Source organism: Mobula hypostoma, chromosome 15 (assembly GCF_963921235.1).
Source record: "Mobula hypostoma chromosome 15, sMobHyp1.1, whole genome shotgun sequence".
NCBI lineage: Eukaryota > Metazoa > Chordata > Chondrichthyes > Myliobatiformes > Myliobatidae > Mobula > Mobula hypostoma.
Window position 1 is genome coordinate 56,118,669 of NC_086111.1, and position 27,319 is coordinate 56,145,987.

At 41.2% G+C, this 27,319-nt stretch overlaps 1 protein-coding gene across 3 annotated transcripts; it reads left to right on the forward strand.

The window, feature by feature from the left end:
• The first annotated feature begins 105 nt into the window (after positions 1-105).
• LOC134356879 (uncharacterized) lies at positions 106-26,844 on the forward strand. 3 transcript variants are annotated; one of them, XM_063068113.1, is made up of 5 exons: positions 106-700; positions 17,417-17,564; positions 20,376-20,525; positions 21,595-21,665; positions 25,801-26,844. In XM_063068113.1, the coding sequence occupies exons 1-5, from the start codon at positions 616-618 to the stop codon at positions 25,839-25,841; spliced, it is 495 nt and encodes a 164-aa protein (XP_062924183.1). In that variant the 5' UTR covers positions 106-615; the 3' UTR covers positions 25,842-26,844. The 3 variants fall into 3 exon arrangements, with proteins under 3 accessions (XP_062924183.1, XP_062924182.1, XP_062924184.1); XM_063068112.1 differs by lacking the exon at positions 21,595-21,665; XM_063068114.1 differs by lacking the exons at positions 20,376-20,525; positions 21,595-21,665.
• Positions 26,845-27,319: the final 475 nt, after the last annotated feature.

A 27,319-nucleotide genomic window follows, 5' to 3' on the forward strand; every position in this document is an offset into this window, starting at 1 on the left:
TGAAAACTCCCAGGCTGACTTCCTGACTTCAAAAGTCGGAAAGCATGAAAATCCTAACCCCACCCCCGACACCTTAATATTCGTAAAGGCAAATACTCGAACGACTCGTCACGGTCCGGTCTTAGGCTGCGCTGGTATAATTTAAGGGCTGAATAGGAAACATCTTTTATCCCCGTTGCTGAACGGTATTTTAAAAATCCCAACCGAGACCGAGATATCCGTGAAAGTATAGTTTCATACTGAAACCATAGCTGTCATAGGCCAAGAACTGGGGAGCGAGACTAACGAGGAAGGAAGTGATACTCGCCACAAATGTTTCTGGTATAACGGCAGGCACGCAACTTTCTGGATTGCTCATAACAGATGTAAGGCTTCGGTCGTCTCGGATTTGGGGGAAAAGGGCACAAATGGATCGCTTAGGGCCAAACAGCACCCTGTGATACCGGGCAGAGTGAGCGCGGCGGGACTTCCTATTTCTCCACAGCACCGTGCGGGCGAAGCGCCGGGAGAAACCAGACTTTGGAAGAGAACCGATACAGCTCGCCGCCGAGAAAAGTGGTCCTGCAACTAAAGCCAGGGCTACCTGAGGCAATTATCTTTTTCCAAACCCTGGCAATGCAAACGACGACTGAATCGCTCGTTAATAATTCAGGGATTAGTGTATTCTCTGAAGATGAGAACATCGTGCAGAATCACAAAGGTGAGCGGGGGAGGTAGTTTGCGTTTCTGAATTGTTTGAATGCTGGCGCACAGTAACACTTGCTGATGGTACTGCAGTTTTAAAGGCATGTCCTCTTCCCGGACGCCATTGCAAATACTTAAAGCCGGTGCATCAGCACAGTGTGATCCGGGACAAAAACCCGTTTACAGTACTTAAACATTCCAATGCACTTCCAGCGCAGAAATAATACATCTTGTCCTCAACTGAAACGATTCAAGCCACGCAGCTCTGGTCCAAGGGCGGTGGAACAATCTTTACTCCACTTAAGCGTTTTCCATTTAAGAGAATTTTTAAGGTCATGTTTGGCTGTAGAAGAATGCGTGCATTGAGTTAAATCTGCAAGTATAACTTTGGAAAAATGTTAATTTATGGGGAGAAGTTATTAAAAAGCGTTGTGCGTGAATTAAAGGACAATAGATCCACTGTTCTTTGGTGTATATGAATTTATTTTAACAAAAGACGAGTGATCCCTAGTACTGGTGAGCACCGGTTATGGATGATTCAGTGGATATATATTCAACTATCAGTTTCTCGCAAACAACAGGAATTCTGCAGATGCTGGAAATTCAAGCAACACAGTTTCTCGCCTAGTTCTACAAATTGGCCAGAAGCCGCCGGAGCGCCCCCTCCCGACAGCACCGAAACTTGCGGATGTTCTGCCAATTCTCGGTACAAGCTGGATAAATGCCCAGTTCCCCTTTAGTGTCTTAATCACAAGAATTAATTGTACCCGCTATATTTTCGCATAAGAATTTTTTCAGTTATTTTACGATAGTATATGAATTTATTCGTTTTTGGTTCATGTTTTCTCTGTTTTATGCTACAATTTTGCAAGTTTTGCCAATATCTTCACTTCTTTTTCTTGCAATACTTCTGCATTTTTTTGCCAAACAAGTAGTTCCCTTGTGTAAATCAATCTTGCTTTTAAGGGGCTAAATAACTCCATAATCAAACAAAGAGAATGTTAGAACTTGTTATTGTAAATGTTTATAATTCATATCAATTTAGGGTATTGAGCAGAAAAAATACTGATCTTGCAGTTTCTGCAACTTGGTATTTGCTATGAAACCTAAGTTTAAGGTTGATGTTTCGGATAGATATGTTCTGGCAGAATTGCTATTTTCCACTTGGGTATTCTTTTAATGGAATCATTCATAATGAAGCAAAACATCATTTGGTTAATTTCGCATGACCCCTTTGGAGCAGTCAAAGGTGATTCAAATTTAAAAAGTCTAGTTGCCTTCCCTCACAACACGCTGGAGGAACTCAGCAGGTCGGGCAGCATCCGTGGAAATGATCAGTCAACGTTTCGGACTGGAACCCAAGGGTTTCAGCCCGAAACGTTGACTGATCATTTATACGGATGCTGCCCCGACCTGCTGAGTTCCTCCAGCGTGTTGTGAGTGTTGCTTTGACCCCACCATCTGCAGAGTATTTTGTGTTTATAATTGCCTTCCCTAATTTCTATAAAACTTGTTTTAATTCCAGAATAGGTTATCAGAATTTGATTTTCAAAAGTCTTTGTTAAAACATTTAGAAAAAATAGAAAATGCCCTAAAGTGCTGTTCTTTTTTTTTGTCTTTATTTCTGTCATTGGGAATCACTTTTGCAATTATATACTCGCAGAGAGCTCTGCCAACCATTTCTGCAAAGAGAATACAGTTATTGAGGATATTAGATAAAAGGATTACTTGATACCCTTGTTCTGTGTGGTGGTAATCAAGTGGTTTTTGATTAAGTTAGTTGTTGACCCCCATAAGAAATCATGGTATTCTAGTGACAATTCCTTTTTGTGTTTGTAAGGTTGAAAGGAAGAACTAATGAACAACATATTCAGGGATTCAACGGTAGTATAACAAAAATATTGATATTATGTCAAAACTCAGGGAGTTGGTTGTTTCAGCTAATTGGCTGATTATCCAATTAAACATTGAGATTGATAGAACATGGAGAGATTAATTAGTTTGAAGGGCCCTATATAGTTCAACCTTTATCAACATGTGGAGCCAATATTTTGGCTTGTGTTCACTGGTTTTGGGAATGTTTCTGGATTGATGTTCATGAAGTATAGGTGAGTAAGTGCTTACTCTTTGGTCACTTGTGTAAGTTTCAGTGACAAATCGCCGTAGTGAGTGATTTTCATTTTCTTTTGGTATTCTCTTAACACTGCTGTAAGTCTGCCTTTCATACTGGTGTCAGTATTCAGGTGAATTGACATGAATGACTCTTCCTGCGGTGTTAATAAATTGAATTGTTAGTAGATTGATATAGATGTGCGAGTAACTACAATTAACTGTAAAATTCTGGCCTGCGGAGTGACAATTCACACTCCCCTCAACTGTGATATTTTACACATCAAAGAACTAGCATTTGGTTGTCAGATAGGGAGCTACAAGTGTATCTTGTTGTCTGAGCAACTTCTTGCCTGTAGCCTTGATGGCACACATTTCTGTGATAATCGTTTTCAGCTCTTAACTGTTTAATGTCTCTTGGTTCTATCTGGTTGCAGACTATATTGTGAATGCATTTTGAAGGAGGGCAAAGGTTTTGTAAAGAGGCTTTGAGGTAAATGTTAAATCTATATCTCCAGAAAATTAACAGGGCAATTGAGATGTTGAAAGAAACGTGGGTCTTTAGGGGCTAGTGGATCTTGGAACTAATTCCACAGTTCTATTGCGGATTTGCAGTGACTCCAGTTTCACAAGTGCTGAATTTATCCTACATTGGTGTTCTGTATCAGAGATCTGATTTTACAGAAATGCACCAGTAGGTTACGTGGACAAGGCAGGAGAATGACTTGAGAGGGAAATGGATCAGTAGTGATGAAAATTGCAGAGCAGACTCGATGGGCCAAATGGCCAAATTCTGCTCCTCTGTGGTCTTAATGGTTTCCTGGAATATTATGGAAATTCTGGCAATCTGACTGAGTGGTATACATTTTGTGGTATGCCAATTCTTACTAAATCAAGGCCACTTAAAGCACAGCTAGAAAACCACTCAAAGTTCAAAGTAAGCGTCTCCATAAATAACACTGAGATTCATTTTCTTGTAGGCATACTCAATAAATCTGTAGAATAATAACGGTAACAGAATCAATGACAGACCACCCAATCTGGGGCTTCAACCAGAATGCAGAAGGCAACAAACTCTACAAAAATACAAAAAGAATGAAATCATAATAAGTAAATAAGCAACAAATATTGAGAACATGAGATGAAGAGATCTTGACTGTTGAGTCCATTGGTAGTGGGAACATTTCGTTGATGGGGTAAGTGAAGTTGAGGGCAGTTATCCCGTTTGGTTCTAGAGCTTGATGGTTGAAACTGTTCCTGAACCTGGTGGTGTCAGTTCTGAGGCTCAGATATCACCTTCCTGATGGCAGTGGTGAGAACATGTCCTGAGGTGTGTGGGTCCATAATGATGTATGTACATAATGATGTATAAACGCTGCCTGGGCAGGGCGAAAAGCATTATCAGGGATGCATCTCACCCTAACCATGGACTTTTTAACTCTCCTCCCATCCGGTAGGTGCTACAGGAGCCTCCGCTCCTGCACCAGCAGGCACAGGAAGAGCTTCTTCCCTGAGGCTGTGACACTGCATCACGGTGCTAAGCGGTATTGCATCCGTATGTACTGTCTCAGTACTTTTATATTTGTGTGCTGTAGCACTTCTTTATTCGCAGTTATTTTGTAAATAACACTATTCTTTGCATTTCTGGTCAGATGCTAAATGCATTTCATTGGCTTTGCATCTGTACTTGGCACAATAACAAAGTTGAATCTAATCTAATCTAATGTATGCTGTTTCCTGTGACAGCATTTCATGTGTTTGTGCTTTACCCGTGATGGACTGGGTCATATCCACTGCTTTTTGTAAAATTTTCCATTCAAGGGCTTTGGCGTTTCCATATCAGGCCACCACACATCTATAAAAGTTTGTTAATGTTTTAGATGTCATGCTGAATCTTTGCAAACTCCTAAGGAAGTGCTTTCTTTGTAATTGCACTTGCCTGCTGGGCCCAGGACAGGTCCTCTGAAATAACGGGACTGAAGAATTTGAAGTTGCTGATTCTTTCCATCTCTGATCCCCCGATGAGACTAGATCATGGACCTCTGGTTTCCTCCTGAAGTCAATAATCAGCTCCTTTGTCTTGCTGACATTGGGTAAGAGGTTACACACACAAAATGCTGGAGGAATTCAGCAGGTCAGGCGGCATCTATGGAAAGAAGTAAACAGTCCCTGTTTCGTGCCAAGATGTTTCATCAGGCTTGATGAAGGGTCTCAGCCCAAAACGTCGACTGTTTATTCCTTTGCATAGATGCTGCCTGACTTGCTGAGTTCCTCCAGCATTATTTTTGTGTGTTGCCTCGGATTTTCAACATCCACAGATTTTCTTGTTTGAGTAAGAAGTTGTTCTTGTGGCACCACTCAGCCAGATTTTCAGTCTGCTTCCTGAATGCTGATTCATCATCACCTTTGATTCTGCCTACTACAGTGGTGTGTTTAGCAAATTGGAGCCGTGCTTGGCTACATAGTCACAGTGTAGAGCGAGTAGAGCAGGGGACTAAGCACACAGCTTTGTGGTGCACCAGCACTGATGGAGATTGTGGAAGAGATGTAGTTGCCGATCTGAACTGATTGGGGTCTGTAAGTGAGGAAAGCGAGGTTCCAGTTGCACAACAAGGTCAGTTACATAGAACCTATGAACTCATCTGAAGAGAAAAAGTTAGATATCATTATATTCAAATATTATAGCTTTGTTAGTGTGCTTCAGTATGATCTCTCAAATAATCCTTCCAAAATCTGTGAATGTGATGATCAGAATGATCAAAAGGCATATAGTTGATGAAAGCTGAATGCGTAATTAAAGCTGAAATGAAACCAAACATGTTTCAATGATTACATGTGTACATTTCATTCATAAAATTGAAGTCTTCACTATTAACAGAATTTATTCCATTTAATTCAACATGGATATCTGTAGGATGTCATGATTATATTTGATTCTAAATTAAGATCAGATTCCACACACCTGTTTCTCTCAAGAATAGACGCTGGCCCTCCCTTCTAAGAGATTTGGGGCTGTACACACTGGAGAGATAGATTTAGGAAGAATTGTTTGTATTTCAGTTGAAAGCTCATGATAATGGATTAGGAAGGATAAGGAGATGCCACATCTAGGTTACAAGTTAGAAGGCAAACTTTTTCCCCCAAAATAATGGACGTTGCCATTTTGCACAGTGAACACAAATTCACTGAGTTCCTTCATTTAAGGGCTGATTCTGGTTGGATGGAGCCTGCACAGAGACTTAGGCTTGAATTGTCTTCCAGAATGATTTGATCACTTGGCTGTCCCAGGTCACATGTGGCTCTAGTGGATTATATATACTGTCACATTGCAGGTTGATTTGGTGATGAGGAAAGCAAATGGAATAATGGCATTCATTTCAAGAGGGCAAGAACATAAAAACAAAGATGTAACGATGAGATTTTATAAGGCATTGGTCAGACTGCATTTGGAGTATTGTGAACAGTTTCAGAACCCTTATCTAAGAAAGCTTGTGCTGGAGAAGATTTGGGTGGTCCTGGGAATGAAATGGTTAATATATGAGCAGTGATTGATGCCTCTGGGCCTGAACTTGCTGGAGTTTAGAAAAGTGAAAGGGGTGATCTCACTGAAACCTTTTGAATATTGAAAGGCCTAGATAGAGTGGAGATGGAGAGGATGTTTCCTATAGTGTGGGAGAGTTGGGACCAGAGAGTACAGCTGCAGTAGACAAGGGCATTTGTACCTTTAGTACAGAGATGAGAAGGAATTTCTTTCACCAGAAGGTGGTAAATCTGGAAGTCATTGTCGCAGACGCTTGTGGAGGCATAGTCATTGGGTATATTTAAATTAGAGGTTAGATAGATTGTTAGAAACTTTGTTGATCCCAAAGGAAATAACAGTGTCACAGTAGAATTACAGGTGCACAGATATAAAATATTGGAAGAGAAGTAAGAAAGAATACAACAAAAGAGTTACCTCAAACAGTGTAACAGGAGGGGTTTCACCACTTCCCTTGTCTATAGGTTGACTCATTACAGAGCCTAATGGCTGAGGGTAAGAATGACCTCATAGCGCTCTTTGGAGCAGCGCAGTTGTCTTAGTCTATTACTAAAAGTGCTTCTCTGTTCAGCCAAGGTGGCATGCAGAGGGTGGAGAACGTTGTCCAGGATTTTCCATAGGGTCCTTTGGTTCTACCACAGCTTCCAGTGTGTTCAGTTTGACTCCTATAACAGAGCCAGCCTTTCTAATCAGTTTATTGAGCCTGTTGGCCTCGCCCATGTTGATGCCATTGCCCCAGCACACCACCGTACTGACAACAGACTGGTAGAACATGTGAAGGCAACTCTAAAGGACCTCAGTCTCCTTAGTAAGTAGAGGTGACTCTGGCCTTTCTTGTGCACAGCCTCTGTTGGTGCTGCACTCAAGCCTGTCATCCAGGTGCACCCCCAGGTACTTGTAGGTCCTCACCACATTCACATCCCCACCATCAATAGTAACAGGGAGCAATGCAGGCTTAGTCTTCCTAAAGTCCATCACCATCTTCTTTGTCTCACTGATGTTGAGCTGCAGATGATTCAGCTTGCACCATTTGACAAAGTCCCCAACCAGTGCCCTGTGTTCATCCTCCTGTCCTCACTTTGTTGCTGAGTCTTCAGAGAATTTCTGCAGATGACATTATTCAGTGTTGTATCTAAAGTCCAAGATACCTGTGTACAGGGTAAACAGGAAGGGAGCCAATACAATCCCATGTGGGGCCTTAGTTACTAGCAAGGGTGCCAAAGAAGGCAAGAGAATGGAGTTGAGCAAGAAAATAAATCAGCCATGATCAAATAGCGGAGCAGACTCACTGGGACAAATAGCCTAATTCTGCTCCTGTGTTTTGTGGGCATATGGAATGTGTCTGATGATCCTTGCAAACAAAAGTGGACAGGCAAGTTCATGAATCAAGTACTTCAATTTGTACAGGTTACAAACAGATGCATCGACTGCATGTTCTCTTTGGGCCAGTCTGTAAGACTGCTGTCTCTTGAGGTTTTGATGCACTTGTTCCAAGCAAAATTTTGGTGTATTATTATTTCCTGTGTTTGGTTTTCAAGCATTGTTTGCATTGATGCTCCTTGATTTGGGTGACAGTGGCTATCTGAGGTTAGGAAGAGAACCAGGTCAGAATCTACAGAGTGTTTATGACTTGGGAACATCCGAAATCTATTGCTGTACTATGAATCAAGTAGCATTTGTTTTAAATCTGGTACGCCGATTGTTTTTATTTAAATATGAGTTAACTTTAATATGCAAGTCTTCGTGTATTCATTATGAGTCATGTTGCATGATACAGACGATCGTGGTCTTGACCATGATTGTTCTTCAGCAAATTTTTCTACAGAAGTGGTTTACCGTTGCCTTTTTCTGGGCAGTGTCTTTACAAGACTGGTGACCCCAACTATTATCAATACTCTTCAGAGGTTGTCTGCCTGGCGTCAGTGGTCACATTACCATGACTCGTGATATGCACCAGCTGCTTGTACGACCATCTACCACCTACTCCCATGGTTTCATGCGACCCTGATGGGGGGATCTAAGCAGAGGCTACACCTTGCCCAAAGGTGATCTGCAGGCTAGTGGAAGGAAGAAGTTCCTTACACTCCTTTAGTAGAGATGTATCTCCACCATGTACCCAATTGCCATGTATGATTCAGAATCTTAGATAGAGCGCTCAGATGAGAGGGGCAATATGATAGCCCTCCTAGGATAAATGGAAAGTGTGCAAGAGAGGGTGGAATTGTAGGGTTTGTGATGAGATTGGAAAATGAAGTATGGAGCATATATTTAAAAAAAACAATTTGCTTTGAAGTTGGATCAAGCAAGATAAGTTGATAAAGATTGAGTTAGAGTATAGAGGTTGATAATGAGGGTAGGAGATCTTTTAGAGGGAGAAAGGAGGTCTTGCATCCTTGGTGTGAGTGGATTAACGGTGTCAAGGAGAGGAAAATTTAGGAATAAGGAATACAGAAAGTTTAAGGATATAGTTATAAGCTGCAGCCAAAAGGTTCAGGGTTGTGCCTCCACTTTGTTGTTTAATAGTATGAAGGTTGACTCGTGTCTTCTCTTAGCCAGACTATGAAAGAGGGTTGCTATGCATAAATTACACTTTCACCAGGGAAGGCAAACCAGATAAATAAATCAATTTCCAGTCTCATTCTTTGTTTCTTCATCCTAAGAAATCATGGAGATGTCCTATTTTACACTATTTGTTATTGTAACTTACAGTAATTTATTTATATCTTGTACTCTACTGCCTGCACAAAACAAATTTGACAACATGTTACTGATAATGAATCTGATTCTGCGATGCTTGTTATGTAAAATCAGAATAGTCATAAGAAAACTTGAAAATGCAAGTAAAAGTTACAGGTTGGTAATAGTAGGAGACATAGCTTGCACTGAGTGTCAGTAAGAGCAAGGAACTGATGATGGACTTCAGGAAGGGGAACACACTCCAGTCCTCAGCAAGGGCTCAGCAGTGAAAGGGTGAGCAGCTTCAAGTTTCCAGGCGCCAGCACCTCAGAGGATCCTCTGGGGCCCAACATACCGATGCGATCATGGCGAAGGCATGGCAGCAGCTGTATTTCTTTAGGACATTTGCTATGTCACCAAACACAAGCAATTACCTACAGATGTGCGGTGGAAAGCATCCCGACTGGTTTGGGTCTCCGCATAGTGCAACAACTTTCAAAGCATGTCACTGATAATATACCCGACTCTTGTATCTCTAGGGTGTGGTGTTGGATTTGCTCTTTTGCTGGGGTGGTTAAGGAGAGAGAAGATATGGAGCAAAGACAATGTGTTCTCTTACTGATGAAAAAAGAAATTTAAAAAAAAGCACTTCCCCTTCATGGTTATGAAGAAGTGTTGACCTCAGAACACTTCCCCATTCAGACCTTGACAGACTCCTATAGATGCACAGTGGAGTGTACCCTGACTGGCTGCCTTCCTGGTATGGAAACATCAATGCCCAAAAATGGTGGGGGGGAAAAGTACAAAAAGTTGTGGAAACACACCAGTTCATCACAGGTAAAGCCCTTGCCATCATCGAGCATATCTACAAACTGGTATAAGTACACATCTAAAATAAGAACTAAAAATTAGTGGAAATACAAAGGTTAATGTCTTTGCATGTCAGCGTAACAGAACTAAAAATGAATGATCCTTCAGGCCCCTTGCAGAGTAATAGGAAAGGACAACAGATAATCGAGTCACAGGGAGAAATAATGTGGTATAAAGAATATAAGACATAGGAATGGAATTAGGCCATTCAGCCCATCGAATCTACACCATTTCATCATGGCTGATCCATTTCCCTCTCAACCCCATTCTCCATAAACTTTCACTCTCTGTCTAAATAGGAACCTCTCAGCCTCTGCCTTAAGTACACCAAATGACTTGCCCTGCACAGCTGTCTGTGACAACGAATTCCACAGATTCACCACCCTCTGGCTAAAGAAATTCTGCTTCATCTCCATTCTAAATAGATGTTCCTCTATTCTGAGGCTGTGTCCTCTGGTCTTAGAGTCCCCCACTCCCCCATAGGAAACATGTACTCTATCTAGTCTTTTCAATGTTTGATAGGTTTCAATGAGATTTCCTCTTTTCTCTATGTTTTCTCTATATTTAGAAAGTAGTTTGCTCCTTTATTCCTCCCACCAAAGTGTGTGACCATACACTTCCTGACACTGTACTCCATTTACCACTTTGCCCTTTCTCCAAATTTGTCCAGGTCCTGCAGCCTCCCTACTTCCTCAACACTACTTGCCCCTCCGCCTACCTTTGAATCGTCAGCAGACTTGGCCAGAAAGCTATCAATTCCATCATTAAAGTCATTGACGTACAACATAAAAAGAAATGGTCTCAACACTGACCCTTGCTGAACACCAGTGGCCAATCAGAAAATGCCCCCTTTATTACCACTCTTTGCCCCTAGCACCATCCAGATTTTCCCAATCTATCTGCATAGTTGAAATCCCCCACGACCATCGTAACGTTGCCCCTTTGACATTCGTTTTCTCCCATTGTAGTTTCCAGCCCAAATCCTAGCTACAGGTTGGAGGCCTGTACATAAACTCCCATCAGGGTATTTTTATCTTAACTACCCATAAGGGTTCTACATCTTCTGATCCTGTGTCACTTCTTTCTAAGAATTTGATTTCATTTCATACAAACAGAACCCCCCCACTGCCCCGCCCACCTACCTACCTATTCTTCTGATACAAGATGTATTCTTGGATGTTAAGCTCCCTACTGTAATCTTCTTTCAACCACGACTCTGACTGCCACAATGCCATACCTCCCAATCTCTAACTTCACTACAAGATCTTCTACCCAATTCCATTTACTGTGTGCATTCAAATATAACACCTTCAGTCCTGTATCCCAACACCCTTTTTGATTTTTGTCCCCCTTTTTACACTGCAACTCATCCCACTGACTGCAATTTTGCCCTATGAACTGCACGTCCTTCCTCACAATCTCACTATACACTGCCTCAATAGTAAACCAATAGCCCTATCCGGTTTCCATCCACCTGGCAAATTAGTTTAAAACCTCCCCAACAATCCTAGCGAACCTGTCCACAAGGATATTGGTCCCTGCCAGGTTCAGGTGTAACCGATCCGTCTTGTACAGGTTGTACCTTGGGATCTCTTCCCCCAGAAGAGATCCCTATGATCCATAAATCTGAAACCTGCCCCATGCAGCAGTTTCTTCGCCTTGCATTCATTGGCCAAATCACCTTATCCTTACTCTCATGTCAAGTGGCACGGGCAGCAATCCAGAGATTGCTACCCTGGGGGTCCTGCTTTCCGGCTTTCTACCTAGCTCCCTAAATTCTCAGTTTCAGGGCCTTCTTGCTTTTCCTACCTGTGTCATTGGTGCCGATATGTACCAAGACTTCCAGATGCTCACCCTTCCCCTTTAGAATATCATGGACCTGATTAGAAACGTCCCTGACCTTGGCACCTGTGAGGCATCACAGTTTCATCTGGGTGTCTCTATCGCAGGGGTTCCCAACCATTTTTTAGCCATGGACCCTCGTCATTAACCGAGGGGTCCTTGGACTCTATTGTGTTCATGAAATCTTAGAATCTCATGTTTACTCTTCTAACTATGGAATCTCCTATCACTACTGCAGTCCTCTCCTCCTCTCTCCCCCTCCCCCCCAACTTCTGACTCAGTAGCTGTGGCTCATCCCCCCTCCCTCGGTAGGTCATCCCCCTCAACAGTATCCAAAACAGTATATTTATTACTGGGGGGAATGACCATAGGTGTACTCAGTACTGGCAGACTATTTCTCTTCCCTCTCATGAGAGTCATCTATTTACCTGCCTCCGGCAACTACCTCCCTGCTCCTATTTCTCATCTCAGTTTCCCTTATCAGCTGAAAGTCATCGAGCTGCGGCTCCAGTTCCTTAACACATTCTCCAAGGCACTGCGGATGTGGTAATCCAGGAGGCAGGATGTCTCCCAGAGTTCCCACATCTCACACAAAGGAACACAACACAGCCCGACTGCTCTAACTATAGATGTAGAATGAGGAAGAAACTTACTGAGTATGTACCTCGCCCAAGCCTCTTCTCACCAAGGGCTGATGAGCCAAAGCCTCCCCACGCACTGGTCCCTGCACACTTAGCATGAGCAAAACAGCAGAAAAATTACTGAATTGATTCAGTTTACAAGGCTTGCAAGATCAGTTTCTAGGTTTTAATTCAAAAGCAGTGAAAATACTTCCTGAACATTTGTTAGTATCATACAAATCCCCTTCAGCAGAATGGGGTGTTAAAGAAAATATCTATTGTACCACCTCCAGAGAACCGTGACATTGTCAGTGGAGCTGTCTCTCCACAGCACTCTGTCGTGCCTTGGACCATGGACAATAATTCTTGGAACAACTTTTGATTTCCCAAAATATTTTTGTTAGCTGCTTGTATACATTTTTATTATCAGCTCTTATGGGACATTATGTTGCCTGCTCCAGTCTCTGAATCACAGGTGATGCTTTGCTGTTACGTCACTCTGGCATTCTTGGTGCTCAAGTAAGGAATCTGTGTTTGTATAGAGAGTGTACAGATTTCAAGGTTTCTCCAAAAATTACCTGGTTGGACAAAGAGACATTGTATGCAATTCTCAAAGAAACCAGAATGGACGGAGCCAAGATTGCAAATGTTAAGAATTGCAGTTCTTTTTCTTGCTAATTAAAGTGATTATATCTTGTTTTCACAGGGTTGGGAGTTCATTGCTGTTTATGAACAGCCAGGACTGTTACCATCACTGAAACATTTGTGTGCCAGTATCCATAGAATTAGAATGTATTTGGTCAGTAATCAAGTTTGAAAGATGCATCACTGATTTTATTTAATTTTATGAGGAAGTAATTAGGAGGATTGATGGTGGAAAGGTAGTAGATGCCATCTATGTAGACTCTTGTAAGACATTTAACAAGAATCCATATGGTAGGCTGGTCCAAAGCACATAGGATCTGTAGGTGAGCTGGTTAATTAGATCCAAAATTGACTCGTGGCAGTAGAAGTTACTTTCCTCATTGGAGTTTGCGATCAAAGGTGTACCACAGCATTTGGTGCTAGAATCCTTGTTTGTGATGTACATTAATGATATGGATATGAATGCAGGAGGAATGATTAGAAAATTTGTGGATGACACAAAAATAAGCGGTGTTGTTGACAGTGAAGGAGTTATATAATATAGATCAGATAGAAAGTTAGAGCGTTGGTAGATGGAATTTATTTTTGAGAAGTGCAAGTTGATGCATTTTGGGAGGTCAGGTGGGTAGGATATACAGTTAATGGTAGGACTGTTGAACAGAGAGACCTTGTGGTTCAAGACCATTGTTCACTGAAGGTGGCAGGCAGCACGGTAGACAGGGTAGTGAAGATGTATGCCTGTCTTCATAGGTTTGGCACGTAATCTGAAAGTTGGGCTGTTATGTTGCAACTTAACAAAACACTGGTGGAATTGCGTGCGGTTCTGGCCTTCACGTGATTGAGCTGCAGCACGTAGAGCAGCAGTTCACAACTGGGGGTCCACGGACTCCTTGCTTAATAGTATTGGTCTATTGTTTCTTTTTTTAAAAAAAGGTTGGGAACCCCTGGTCACCAGGATATTGTCTCGATTGGATGAGTTTAGTAATGGGGAATCTGTGCTTGTCTTCCCTGGTGGGCAGGCTAGTGACCCGATAGAGCAGTGGTCCCCAACCTCTGGGCCGCGGACTAATACCGGACCGTGAAGCGTGCAGCGGTAGCCAGGACGCACCCAGCACATTTTAAGGGAAAAAAAAGCCGAAATAAACAAGCTAATTAATTAGATGCTGCCCAGCACGTAAATGTCAGCCCAGATCTCGATCTTAAAGATGTGCTGGGTGCGTGCCGGCTACCGCTGCACCGCTGCATGCTTCACGGTCCGGTGTCAGTCTGCGGCCCGGAGGTTGGAGACCACTGCGATAGAGTATAAGAAGCAAGAAAGGGTAAATGGAACATTTTATTTTGCCCTGGCAGTGTTATCAGGAATAAAATGGCACAAGTTTAAGGTGAGAGGAAGGAGTTTTAATGGGGATTTGAGGGGAGTTTTAATTTCTTTTTACACAGTGAGTGGTTGATGTTGGGAACTTGCCAAAAGTGGTGGTAGAATTGAAAATGATCACTGTATTCTGGAAGCTTTGGACAGGCACTTGCATAAGCAAAGGCATAGAAGGATTCTGACCCTAATGTGAGCAATGGGATTTGTGTGGAAAAAGGGACAAATGGTTGGATGGATGCATTTTTGTGCTATTCAACTCTTGACTATGTGAGTACATCACTTCATCATTGAATTCAATGGTGCAGGTGATTAAACATGATTGTCTAATAACTGAGCTGAGATTTAATTGCAGTTTATGTTCTGATTACTTTAGTACATGGATACTTTTGATTTGTAAGCATTTCTACTGACATCTGCATATCAAGTGTGGTGTCTGGGGCGGTGTTTCCCCACTAAGGAAAATGAGGGAAAAATGTCTGGAATCTTGATTGGAAATACTGACAGAATGAAAAAGTTCCAAATGAAAAATACCTTAGTTCTACCTTAATCATAGTTGGGCAATCCCAAACACTCCATAAGCATAAACTGTAGTCAAATGCCAGTTTGATAATGGTATGTCTGCTGTCTAAAGCCAGCCCTTCTGAATTGGTGTTTTCAGACTACCTCAGTACGTGGTGTGATCCTGCTGGTAGACCTATGGCGTCACTGAAAAACATTTATTTTTCTCACTTTATCAGTGAGTGGATCTCAACTCCTACCAGCAGCAGTCAGCACAGTCTCCACAATACTAAGAAAGGCACATGAATAGGCAAAGCACAGACCAAATGTGAACAAATGGATTAGTGTGGAAGAGCAAGAGGGTTGAATTGATGTGATGGGCTGAAGGACACCATTCCTGTGCTAAACTATTCTATATGAACACTTAACTTCATCGGCATCCTGGGGTGAAATCCAAAGTTGGAAGCCTGATGTCTGTCCGAGAATCTGGGCACTAAAACTGAAGCACTGGAGTGAGCCTGTCCTGCGGTTAGAGGCCTGTCTGGGTGTGTGAGTGGCAGTGACGGGAAAGAGATTGTTTTGTTGCTGCTTGTGTTGTTCTGTGGAACACAGTGGGCTTGCTATATTGGTTCCGGTGTGTGTGGCCACACGTGCAGTCTGGCCCCAGCATATAATTGGGCGTGGTTAACGCAAATGACACATCTCACTGCATGTTTTGATATACAAGTGATAACTCAGAATCTGAAGTTGTAAAAAGCCAGATCACATGACCTTATAAGAAACAGGAGTAGGTTCCACCATCCTTTGAGCTTGCTGTGACTTTCAATAAAACTGTGTGATCTCCAGCTCAGTTCCATTTTCCTGTTGTCCCTAAGTCTCTCTATTTCCTTACCAGTGTTTAGTACAATTCAAATGCAGTTGGTTTCTACAATCAGAATACTTTGTTCTCAGAGGTTGACAGCATAGCTTCTGTATCTTTCTTAATACAATGTTGTAACTTAAGATGTCACTTGGTGATACCAGCCAGAGATATTTTACATAGAATTTACTGAGCAAGTGAAATGCCATTCAGCTCAACTATTTTATCCTGGTTTTTCATCTAACATCAGTTCTGAATAAACTCTTCTTGGGTTTCCAGCTGGGATCCCTGATGAAGGTGGTGGAGTTTGTCATCGAAGCGTCGGTTAAAATTGATACCTGTACCCGGCTGGAAGCCTGAGAAAAGCTTATTTTTTCAGATACGCTGGGAAAGCACTAGATCTTTTATAACTCGATTCCTGCTCTCTCTCTGTCTGTGCAGTCTAATTGTCCTGAGATGTCTTTCTACCTCCGTTGCTTTTTTAAAAAAAAATCACCAGCACTTGTTTTTGAAGAGCTGGTAGCAGCAGTTACTTCAATAACCCTCTTGTTTTCTGTGTTGCTGAAAATAATGGATTATGCATGCTGCATTGTCTCTTGCTCTGGTCGATACAGCAACAGCTTTATTATAGAGAAGGCAGACATATCTACTTTCAAGTATTAGTTTAAAAGGGCTTAGTTCTGTATTTTTCATCAAAATTAATTACCAAGAGCAATCAGTTATATCCTTCTGTTTGGAGCAAACATGGTAGATTTGATTTATTATAATTAACCGTGCAATGGACAACATATTGGGTGGAAAAGTTGTGTAAATCATTTGGACATGATATGAATTAGGTGGATGCAGATGTCAGAATGCCAGGTTTAAGATGTTTTGTACTGTAATCTTGTATTTAACTTGTGATAAATACAGCCTCCTTGCTCTGGGGAAAAAAAAGCAAGATAGAAATTGTTTGATCTTGAAACACTGGAGAATAAAATGCCACTGTAATGTCCTTTTCAATTTTTTTTTCTCTTTTTGCAGTATTTAATTTAACTTTTTAAAATATACTTACTGTAACTTACAGTTTTGTTATTCCATCTCCATGAAATATTTTAAAAATTGGGTTTGGGTTGGGATTTCACTTCTGAAATATTTATGTGGTTTGACATGGAAATTTGACTACAAGACTGCTTTGTGAATGCCTCATTGGTTTATCAGCACAAGACCATGAGACATAGGAGATTTCGGCCATTCTGCCCATTGAGTCTGCTCCATTATTCAAACATGGCTGATCCTCTCTCTCCCCCCCACAACTCCATTCCCTGGCCTTCTCCCTGTAACCTCTGATGCCGTGTCCAATCAAGAACCTATCGATCTCTGATCTCTGCCTTCATTGCACCCAACGACCTGACCTCCACAGCTGCCTGTGGTAATAAATTCCACAAATTCATCACCGTCTGGCTAAAATGGTTCCCAGCATCTCCATGGTTCAACCCTCAATGCTACCATTATTAACTCATTGAATTTATATATAATTGCTACTCTTCCTCTCTATGTTGTGACTATAATGCTGGAATTTTCATATTCCAATCATTTTTCCTCCAGAATATTGAACATAAAATTGATTTTCTATATATTATTTGAACAATGCATCAGTTTCTATGTTTTTAAAAAGCAAATTGTTGAATTGTAATGGCAGAAATGTTGCTGTTTTATTTCAGTTGATTCAAGATTTGGAGACCTTGGGTTCAGAGTGGCTGTGATTGCTTCCATTATCAGCACAGCTGTGATTCTATTGATGGGCATGGCTTTCTTAACCAATTGCCTTATCAAATGTGTGAAGAAGAAGGAAAGGAGGAAGCAACAGAGGTAAGGGAGACCTTGAGGAATGGTGTTCCGAGGATGTTTTTTAATTATTTTCCCTCTCCTAACTAGTGAATGAGTGGGCCCATTTAATTAATGAGCCTGTCCACAGTGGGAGGTCTTGCAGCCAAGTATGATTCTGTTCAAGTGTTGGTATATTAATCAAGGTTCAATATATTGTTTGAGCCTGCAGGACTTTTCCCCAAATTTATCCTTCTAATTAAGACTGTTGCCATCATGTCCCTGCCCCACCCTCACATGTGCTTACAACATTGCTGCATCTTCTGATGTCATGCTCATTGGACTGTTCTTGGTTTTGGATTTTAAAAAAAGCCTATCCTTACTTAGAATCAAATGGCACTGTACACTGACTTGTGCTCATATTGACAACTTTTGCAGTGTCCCCGAAGTGTGTTCGGAAGAGATAGAACTTCACATCCTCCAACAGATTTTCCTCCCAGATTACAGCATTTGCAGTCTCATGTGTCTCCATAAAAAAACATCAGATGGTGTCTTGCAGGAAAATATGGAGGGAGTGAAAACTGAATAGGGCCGGAAGCTGCTTGCAAACTTTATAGTGTGTGGTTGCACATCAGTAGACGTTGACTTCCTGAGTTCTCTATCACAGGAAATTGTGTGTTGGTGGAGGAGAAAAGCTTTCTGAAGTTGGGGGAAAATATTTATCTACAAAAATGACAAACAGGAAAGTACCAAAGGCTTAATTTTCCCTGTCCTATATATCTATGATCCCTGTCTACTAGGAGTCATATGGGGAAGGTCAAAACTTTTTATGCTAAGTAGGATGAAGGTATGCATTTTGTGTGTGTTGCTTGAAGGTATGATTTTTGCTTTTTAGAAATCATGTGACTAAATTTACTATCTAAGACCAGCCACCCTCTCAAGTCTGTTCTATTGTTCAGGGGATCATGTCTGATCTAATCTTGGCTTCAACAACATTTTCCCACTCCTTTCCCATAAGCCTGAACTCCCTTATGGTTTAAATGTTTGTCAGTCACTGCTTTGAATGGACTCAGTTTCTCTGAGAGAAGGAATTCTTTCTCTGTCTTAAACAGACAGCCACTGATATAGTCCCTTTAGTTCTAGATAGCCTGCAGTCATGTCTTGCCTCTTGGGACTCAATCTGGGGTTAACTTTTGATGCACTGTTGTTCATAAATGGGTACAATATATTAATGGTTATCTGTTTTTTTTTCTTTAAATTACAGGGAACTGATACTTTTTATTGTAAAATTGCATGAAGATTTTCCTTTTTTTTTACACTTTTGCATTAAAATCCAGCATGCATCAAACTTCCTAATTATCAGGTGTACCTGGATGCTAATATTTGTGTGCTTTGTGTGCGAGGACTTCATGATTCCTTTGTACCACAACCTTAGTACTTGCACTCTGATTAAATAATTAACTTCTTTTTCTTTTCTTTCATCCATGTGCATAACCTCACATATTTCCCACTTTGTGCTTTATCTGCAATTTCTTGCACATTCAATTAAACTATATATCCAAACCTTTGCAGGATCTTTTGAGTCTTCCTGCAACTTGATAATCTATATATTTTTGTATCATTAATACATTTGGTTACAGTATATTCAATCTCTTCATCCACATAATTAGTATAGATTATTATGGAGGGTCCAGAAATGATCCTGTGGAACAGCAGTAGTTATTGATTGCTGGAACTGAAATGACCCAAATGATCTCCAATTTATATATTTTTTTCTGTTAGTTATCTATAACTGTGTCAATATATTGACCACTCACCCAGTATATTCTTTAACATGTGTAGAGTCTCTGTATGTGGCACCTTATCAACTGCCTTCTGGAAATCCAGATACATAACATATACTTGTTCCCTTTTATTCACCCCAGTTTCATTAAATTTGCTGGATCTGAGGATACAAGGAAAACACTGTTTAGAACATAACATAACAGTACAGCACAGGACCAGGTCCTTCGACCCACAATGTTGTGCTGAACCAGCTAAAAAGAAAATCATTGCCCCCAAAAACTTTTCCCTCCTACCTACACAATGTCCATATCCCTCCATCTTCCTCACATCAACGTGCCTATCAAGCCCTCTTAAAAGCCTCTTGTAGTGATGTGCTACACACAGAGCTAGAAATAACGACACGCAGTCTATAAGTCGCTCTCGAGACATGTTTATTCAAACTTTGCGGCGCTGGCTTTTAAGCAGTTCCCTTCCAGCCCTCTCCGGGTGGAAATGACGTCAGAGGTGCATTACAAAAGTCTCTCCCCACGCACGGGCTATTTTGTGAGCCGGTTCTCTTGTGTAGAAAGTGGGTCACCACACTCTCATATATCTGCGTCTTCCACCCCTCTGAGTAAAAAGAACTTGCCCCTCACATCCCCTTTGAACCTACCCCATCTCAACTTCAATGCATGCCCTGTGGTAGTAGACATTTCTACTCTGTGGGAGAAAAGATATTCCCTGTCTACTCTATCTATGCCTCTCATAATTTTATAAACCTCTGTCAGATCTTCCCTCAGCCTCCGCCACTCCAAAGAAAGCAACCAAGTTTGTCCAGCCTTTCACGATAGCATATGCCCTCTAAACCAGACAGCATCCTGGTAAACCTCTTCTGCACCCTCTCTAAAGCCTCAACATCCTTCCTATAGTGAGGCAACCAGAAGCGTATGTAATACTTGATATGTGGTCTAACCAGTTTTATAAAGTTGCAACATAACATTTTCCTTTACATAAAACAGTTGACTCTGCTTGATTGTCCTATGACCTACATGTCCTGTTATATTTCTTATAAATGCTGTATACTTTCCCCAGAGATTTACAAACATGGTATCAAATTGAATGTAATGTAATGGAAGATTCAAGAAGCTTTTACCATGGGTATAAAGGCAGAAACAATAACAACAATAAACTCAGGAACAACATATTAATTGAAGAAATTGGAGAGAGCAAAGGATTGTACAGGTAAAATATTCTGAATTTACAGTTATTAGACAACTCTGGTTGCAGTGCATTAAGGGTTATGAGCCTTTTCTTTATACTTCAATGAAAGCAGGGAATGGGTCCATTCCTCAGAGTTAAGACATTATGGAGCGTGAAAACAGATTGCACAGGTCTTTGAAAATCCCGTGTTTGTGCTGAGGTGATTGATCTTGTGGGAAGGGAAAGCAAATCAATTTTTGCTCCTTTTCAGTGACCTTTCTGGTTGTGACAAGTGACAACAAAGCACACTGTCAGCAGTTTGTGTTAGGCTTCTCTGGTGAACATGTGTCTGTAGTGATAGTTGGGGGGGGAGGGAGAGGTATCACAAGTCCCTTTGGGTGGACTTGCTGAAACCTATTTCCTAGCAGTGGAAGATACCTCAGCACAAGTTCTTCTCGTGTAGAACACTGTTGCACGTGAGCTATCAGATTGACAGCACAGCCATCTTTTTGTCCATGACAGCAGTCCAAATTGAAGATCAGGCTTTCTTGTACGCACTTGGGACATGTGGATAGATGATTTTATTCCCATTCATATCCTGAATATTCCTCCTATCAACCACACTGATCTTCTTGAAGCTCTTCCTTTCCCCTGTGCTCCATCTGCCTCCCTTCCCACCCCCAACACTCACCTCCTCTCCTCCTTAATTCTCTTGGCCTCTGCCTCCATCTTGGTCTCTTCTCACTCTCCAGATGCCTTCTGATAACTCTCTCTTGAAGATCCACTGCCTGCTGCCCTTCGTTGCTTTCCTGTTCCCCACCCCCCCACCCCACCAGCTGTGCAACCTGAAGCTGTGGCCTAGTCCAGAACACCCAGATTTCCCCTAAAAAGCCTTGCGTGAGCCTTCAGATGCCCAGTGTTGTAAATTTAAGAACAGTAAAGGTGGAAGCACCTCATTCAGGTTAGTTGTGTATACTGAGTGACATGATTTTCATCTAGAGGTGGCTACCTCAGCACCTTATCCTTGTGTAAGTTAGCATCCCGTGTCACTGAAGAATAGATCTTCCCCAACGCCCCATCATAAATATTGTATCTCCTTAATATCCTTTAGATCAAGGATGCCATGGACCAATACTATTAAGCAGAGGGTCTGTGGACCAAGGTTGGGAACCCCTGCTTTAGGTAATATGCTGCTAATTTCCTTAGCGGGCCCTTGTTTTTAAGAATGAATTCTCAGTCACAGCAATTCCACTCAGCCTATCCCTCCCCTGTTCAGAGATACAGCATGGTATCGGGCTCCTCTAGCCCAACGAGCCTGCACAACCCCTTTACACCCACGTGAACAACTAGCACTCTAACCTGTACATCCTTGGAACATGGCAGGTGACCCATTCAGTCACAGGAAGAACCTAGAAACTGTGACGGGAATTGAACCCAGATCACTGGCATTATATGAGCGTTTTGCTAACCACTTCACTACCATATGGCCCAACAATTTCAACAGGAATAATTCAAACTTGGTCAGAATTTTTGACAGGTTTTGAACTATTCCTTTTGAAAATGATAACAGAAAGGTTTGAGACTGTTTTGAAACTAAATTTCCATTGCAGTGTCATTTATAGTGCTTCAAACAGACAAGTACATTGGAAAAAAAGATGTATGCCTCCTATGTTTAATGGTTTCTTAGATTTCTTTTGGCTTATCAGGGCTAAAAGAAGATTAAGGAATATTAAAGTGTGAAGTATACTGTCTGCACCAAGACACACAACCCTGAGTATGGTAGCTTGTTTGACTTGGATGGTCTTATCAGCTGTTAAACAGAATATTTTGTGAAAATGTGATATCTACAAGAAATACTCAGAGAAATTAAGCAATTTTGTCTTTTCTGAATCATTTAATGGATTCCCACTTGATGGAAGCATAATTAGGTCTAAAATTGCTCTCAGCAGGCTGTTTCTAACAGTTGTAGAGAATGTGCTTGCTGAGCGGTTTCTACTTGGGGCCTCTCTTTGCCATTGTCCTTGGATGGGAAACAATCAGCATTTTTCCAGGACTAAATCAACTAAATCCAATGAATGGATGACCATATACTTTAGAAAAATAGATTTTGCTTCCTTTCATTCTGTTTTTTTTTCATATTAAAAACCCAGAATTCTAATTTGGTTGATAATATCTGTCATGTATTTAAATGCAGTAACACTAACAGATAGGTCAGCAACGATAATGGTACTTAGCCAAGTAAGAACCACAGGAAATCTATTTCCTTGGTCACATTAATGCTTTTGGTCAGAGGAGAGGAAACCTCTTGACCTTGACTTTGAGGTTGGTAACCTATTAAGTACATAAGAGGATATGAAATGGAAGCAGTGGTAGGCCAACTGGCCTGTCAAGCTCTTTCTGACATCCAATGAGATCATGGCTGAAATGGCAATGATCTCAGCTTTACATACCTGCCTTTTCCACATAAAACCTAAATTCCCCTGCTATGCAAGTATCTGCATCTGTATCTTAAATATATTTAATGAGGTAGCCTCTACTGATTCCATGGCAGAGAATTCCACAGATCCACTACTCTGGGGGCGGGGTGGAGGGAGAAGTTTCTCCTCATCTGTTCTAAATTTATTCCTCCGAATCTTGACGCAGTGTCCCTTAATTCTAGTCTCACTACCAGTTTCAACAACTTTCCTGCCTCTATCCCTTTCATAATTTTATATCTTTCTACAGGATCCCCTCTCACTCTCTTTTCTGAATTCCAGTGACTACAGTCCCAGTTGACTCAAACTTTCCTCATGGGCTAACCCCTTCATTTCTGGAATCTACCTGGTGAACCTCCTCTGCATCGCCTCCAGAGCCAGTGTATCTTTCCTCAAGTGAGGAGACCAGAACTGCACACAGACATGCATGTAGTACTGCAGGTGTGGCCTCACCAGTACCCCGTACAGTTGCAGCATGACCTCCCTGCTCTTAAATTCAATCCTTCTAACAATGAAGGCCAACATTGCATTTACCTTCTTTATAATGTGTTGCACTTGCAAACCAATCCTGAGCACTGCCAAGTCCCTCTGCATAACAACATTCTGCAATCTTTCATATAAATAAATAATAATCTGCTCTTCTATTTTTCCTTTAAAAGTGGCCAACTTTGTACTCCATCTGCAAGAAACTTGCCTACTCACTTAACCTACTGTACATTTCTGCATCCTCTGCGTAATTTGCTTTCCCACTCAAACTAACAGATTAGCAACATGTGTATTATGACAATTGCAACCTAGTGCCAACTCCTGCAGCATTCTGCTCACCACTGATTGCCAGCCAAAGAGACAGTCATTTATCTCAACTCTGCCTTCTATTGGTTAACCAATCTTGTATCCTTGCTATTCCCAGCTCCATGCAACCTCATGGATAAATCCTTTATGTGGCACCCCATTGAATGCCTTTTGGACATCCAAAAGTACAACATCAACCAGTTCCCCTTTCTCCACTGTGCTCATTATACCCTTAAAGAACTTTGAAGTTTGTTCAACAGGACCTGCCCTTTATGAATCCATGATGTGCCTGCCCGATGGAATTCCTTTTAACTAGATGTGTTGTTATTTCTTCCCTAATGATAGCTTTGTGCATTTTTCTGACTCTGGGCGTTAAGATAATTGGCCTATATCTACCCACCTTTTGCAAACAGTAACGTGACAGTCACTGCCTTCCATCTGCCCGAACCTGTGCGGAGTCCAGAGAATTTTGGTAAATTATCACAAAGGCATCTGCTTTAACTTCTGACATTTCTTTCAATACCCTGGGATACATTCCATCAGGACCAGGAGACTCGTCTACCTTTTAGGCACACTAGTTTCTCATTGTTGCCTCTTTGAGCAATTGTATCAAGGTTCACACCTCCCATAGCATCTCCCTGGCATGTTAGACATGTCCACTACAGCAAAGAAAAACATAAAGTAGTTGTTCAAGGCCTCAGCGATTTCCACTTTACCCAATATTAATTCTCCCTTCTCGTCTGCCAAGGGACTTAGATTCACGTTAGTCACCCTTTTCTGCTTTATATAATCATAAAAACCTTTATTTGCTTTTATGTTTCTGTGCTAGTTTATTTTCATAATCTATCTTCCCTTATTGCTTGGTTAATGGTTCTTTGCTTTTTAAAGTTTTCCCAATCTCCCAATTTCCCACTATTCTTAGTGACTTTGTATGCATGAACTTTTAAATTTGATGACCTTTATTTCCTTAAGTTATCCAAGGCTGGCTCTCCCCAAGCCTATCATCCTGGCTTTTAACTGGACCATACTGTTGTAGAGCACCATGCAAAATCTTTGAAAGTCTTCCACTGTTACTCAACTGTCCCATAATGTAGCTTGTGTTCCAGTCTTTCTAGCCAGCTCCTCCCTCATCCCGTTGTTGTCTCCCTTGCTTAGGCATAACGCACTGGTTTTTAGATCAAAACAGTGCACCCATGATTTGTATAAGAAATGTAATCATACTATCATCACTCTTTCCACAATGATCCAAGATCATTAATATTACCCATCTCATTGCACAGGACATGATCAAAGATAGCATTTTTCCCTTGTTAGGTGCATTTGTACTGAACATTATTTACTGTTCAGTATCAAATCATTTTATCATAAACTCCTTCCTGGATGTAACTTTCTGCAATAATCTGCACCCGTTTCTGCATCATCCCTTAGCTCAGACATTGGCCAGGTGATTCCAATTAAAGACTTCCTGCCTACTATTAAGATGATAAATCTGAATCTGTGAAGGAGCCATAAGTGCTAATGGTAACTGTGTGTTCTCTCACCCTGACAGCGTCACAAAGTCCTATCTAAATTAAATTGCAAATCCAACAGATGGTGGAGAAATAGTGAAGTAGTCTGGAGAATAATAATGTTTTGAATTGTAAACATTTTATCTGAGTGAGCCTAGAAAATCTTCTTAATAGCAACCAGGTAATAAGTGCCACAAAACTGGACTGTATAACTCGCAGTTCAATCTGTGCTCCCGGTGAGTTAGATTCCTTCAGAGAATGTTTGTGACCCTGCAAATGTTTTTAAGTGCGACTGGACTAAAAATGACAAATAGCTGGCAGGATTCCTGATCAATGTCTTCTGGGACCTGAAGGAAAGCACATTTGTGAGTTTGAGGGGTGAAGACAAGTTGGTTTTGGCTGTTCTGGTCTCCCAAGGTGGAATGGCTTGCTGACACTATGTTCATTCAGTTTCAGCTTTCCACAAGCAATTATTTGAATTTTGAGTATTTTGATAATTGTGATTGCTCTGAACATGACTAATTTCAGTTTTCTTGAATGCAGGTGCCAAAAGAAGCTTTCAAAGGATTTGGAAGTCGTACTGAATTGCAGTGAAAATGCAACACAAGTAATTTTTCATCCATGGGACGTAGAGGTTTCCAGATCTGCCGATTCTCGGATTTTATTAGATTCCGTGACTGATGAGCACATTGTTCAAACACCTGAGTATCATCAATCTCGAGACAAATCTGAACACTATATTCCGACACATCACACTTGACACTGGAGCCATTGCATCTGCTGGAAAAGTACTTGACTGAGCAAAAAATGCTGCAGGAAATAACCAGCTTGGGAATGACATGTGCCTTACAATTTGCAGGACTGCAGACCTGTGGTTTTATTAAAAGTTTTACTGACAAAGCGTTTGTATTAAAGCAAGTGTTCACTATTGATAACCTCCCATTTCAATGATTTAATCAACGATAAAGGACAAAACATTGCTCTGGCATTAATTATTCAGTTGTTCGAGTGCAGTATATGAAGTACCTAAGTTGCAGTGTATCCTACTGCAGCTGAAAAGCAGGTGTGCCTGCCCTAAAGGCTGCACGTCAAATTTAAAAGCAGAATGATAACTTTTCATTTTTGTTGCCGTTTTTGCAGAAGCAGATATCCAAAATAATATTTCCAGCCATTATTATGGTGGCAATTTCAAGACTTGCGTATTTCTAGAGTCACATATCACTGCTTTTCACCTCAAGATTTATGCACCCAGCCACTCTATAGTTGAGATAAATATTGAAGTGAAAGCAGGTAATTTAATCCTATTGTTTGGTGATGTGGTTCAATTCTCACTGGGTTAACTGTAAACAATAAACTAGTGTACAAGGTTACCTACAAGTCGCAATTTGAAAGGAGCTCTACATGATCACACTCATACATGTTCAGCATCTGTCAAGGTATCAGAGCGACTTTTCATTTTGCCCATGGGATTTCAGTAACTTCTGGAATGATCTGTACAGATTTTGTGAAAGCTTGATTGCTAGGCCGGATTGTTGAACCTGCCTGATTAAACTTTGTTATGACAATATTCAGTACCAGTTGTGTTCTTTTGGAGTGTTACAAAGATGTGTTTTTGACCTCTTCCGCTTTGTCTCCAATCTGCATGTTCCTCTTGATGACAACGTCCACAGACTTGAGATAATTTTCTCTCCCATCTGTTGGTTTTGGATGATCTTCAAGTTCCTCCAGATTAGCATTAATTAGACCAATTTTACCCATCTCTGTTCTCTTGTTACTAGTTCTACCTTGCATCTCCTGCTGATGTTTGCTTTGTGGTTTGGTGCCCTACCAACTTATTTGATCTTCGTATGAGCTTCTGACCTATGTTGTTTGTATTTCAAAGACAGCTAGATCACTTCTCCATCTTCTGTCACTCGTTCCATTTAGATGTTCCATCACCAAAAATAATCCTTGTGTAGGCAGTAGTCCTACACTTTATTGCCAAGTCGCCTACTCTTTATATCTATGAACAAAGAAAGATCCTTGCTTTAGAGAGTCTAATTTTGTGTGTAAAAGCTATCTG

What these genes read in the sequence shown, in the direction of transcription:
- LOC134356879 (XM_063068112.1), top strand. Translation starts at nt 616, where the DNA reads ATGCAAACGACGACTGAATCGCTCGTTAATAATTCAGGGATTAGTGTA. An exon ending in CATCGTGCAGAATCACAAAG is followed by an intron (nt 701 to 17,416) that starts GTGAGCGGGGGA and finishes GTTTTATTTCAG; the next exon opens with TTGATTCAAGATTTGGAGAC. An exon ending in GAGAGCAAAGGATTGTACAG is followed by an intron (nt 20,526 to 25,800) that starts GTAAAATATTCT and finishes TCTTGAATGCAG; the next exon opens with GTGCCAAAAGAAGCTTTCAA.